The 1,323-nt window shown below is 48.0% G+C and overlaps 1 protein-coding gene across 3 annotated transcripts in view; it reads right to left on the bottom strand.

The window, feature by feature from the left end:
- The window catches only part of CCDC114 (coiled-coil domain containing 114), a 21,399-nt gene that overhangs the window by 14,852 nt on the left and 5,224 nt on the right, over window positions 1-1,323 (bottom strand). For all 3 annotated transcript variants that reach the window (XM_012812576.2, XM_023507916.1, XM_023507917.1), the window contains exons 7-8: window positions 775-897; window positions 343-456 (exon numbers count right to left, since the gene is read on the bottom strand). In XM_012812576.2, coding sequence (XP_012668030.2) covers window positions 343-456; window positions 775-897 — 237 coding nt within the window. The remainder of the gene's footprint in view (window positions 1-342; window positions 457-774; window positions 898-1,323) is intronic.

Here is a 1,323-nt window from a genome sequence, read left to right as displayed (position 1 = left end):
AAAAAAAAAAAAGTTAAAGATCAGAGGAACTGATTCTTTAAAGGACTTCAAAGGTTATTACAATACCCGTGGACTAGAAATGGTCTTGCTAGTTCATTGACTGCCCAGGGTGATAACATTCACAATGACATATGGGCTTTCTGCAAATATAAATGAGGCAACTTTTTTGGTGAGAGGTGTCCTCCAGCATTTCCCAGGTCACCATGCCCTCTGGACCAAAGTAATCCTCTGAGTCTAGTCAATTCCTTGAGGCCTGAGTGCTGGAGCAAGAAGGGCAGACAGCTGTGGGGAGGACCTGGGTGAGGATTTCTCTCTCCTCCCCTGGGTTTCAGAGCCACTGACCTTCTTCATCTTGTGGTCCACATTCAGATAGCGGTTCCTCTCAATCCGCAGGAGATCCAGCTCCTCCCGTAGGGCAGCATTCCGCACAAGCTGGATATCAAATTGACAGGTGACCTAGGGATAGGGAGGGATGGAAAAATCCATCTGAGGCCTAGTCTGCCTCCTTCTTCCCCACTCAGCCAAGGAGGGGCACTTGTCAGAGATGGAATCAGCCCCTTTCCTCTTTGGTGGTCCTGAGAGCAACATCCAACCCCCTTAAATGAACCATCAACCTCCTTTCCTTGGGACCCTTCATACCTCAGGATCTTGTTTTCTGATACACATACATACACACATACACAGTCAACCATCTCTGGAACCTAATGCCTATACTCAATTCTTGCCCTGACTCCAGAGTTCAGGCCTAGAGAGAACCAAGAGCCTGACTCTCACCCTGTCCAACTGGTCTTCTAGGATCTTGATCCTTCGCCGTATCTTGAACTTCTGATCCAGGGCAAAACCCAGGGCCTTTACTTCCTTATTGTAGGCAAAGATCCTGTTCTCCCACTCCCGGATCTAGAAGAAAGATAGTATGTATTTGTTGCCTGAATGTGGGAGAGACTGAATGGCCAAGGGAGGATGAGTGACTGAGCATGGCTGACATCTGCGGTCTCTGGGGCTGCAGCATCTTTCTACACTTCTGCTGAGAGTACCCACCCTTCCATGTGGTTCTGGTGGGGCTTCCAACCATAACATACCACATTGCCAGGCATGTGACCCACATCTAGACAAACACAATGATTGGCCTAGAGATGGACATGTGATCTAAACAGAGCCTATGTGACTCCTTTCTTGGTATTTTGGGGGAAGCACATGATATGGAAGGATGGGATTCCAACCCTTATGCTGCCATAGTCCCCACTACATGCAGTATTCTGGGAGAACAAGGCCAGTAGACAGAAGTGGATATGAAAGTCTGAGAGATAGTAAGAATGAGCCTGA

This window comes from Otolemur garnettii, unplaced genomic scaffold (assembly GCF_000181295.1).
Source record: "Otolemur garnettii isolate 467f Iridium unplaced genomic scaffold, OtoGar3 scaffold00211, whole genome shotgun sequence".
NCBI lineage: Eukaryota > Metazoa > Chordata > Mammalia > Primates > Galagidae > Otolemur > Otolemur garnettii.
This window is presented reverse-complemented; position numbering and strand designations above follow the sequence as displayed.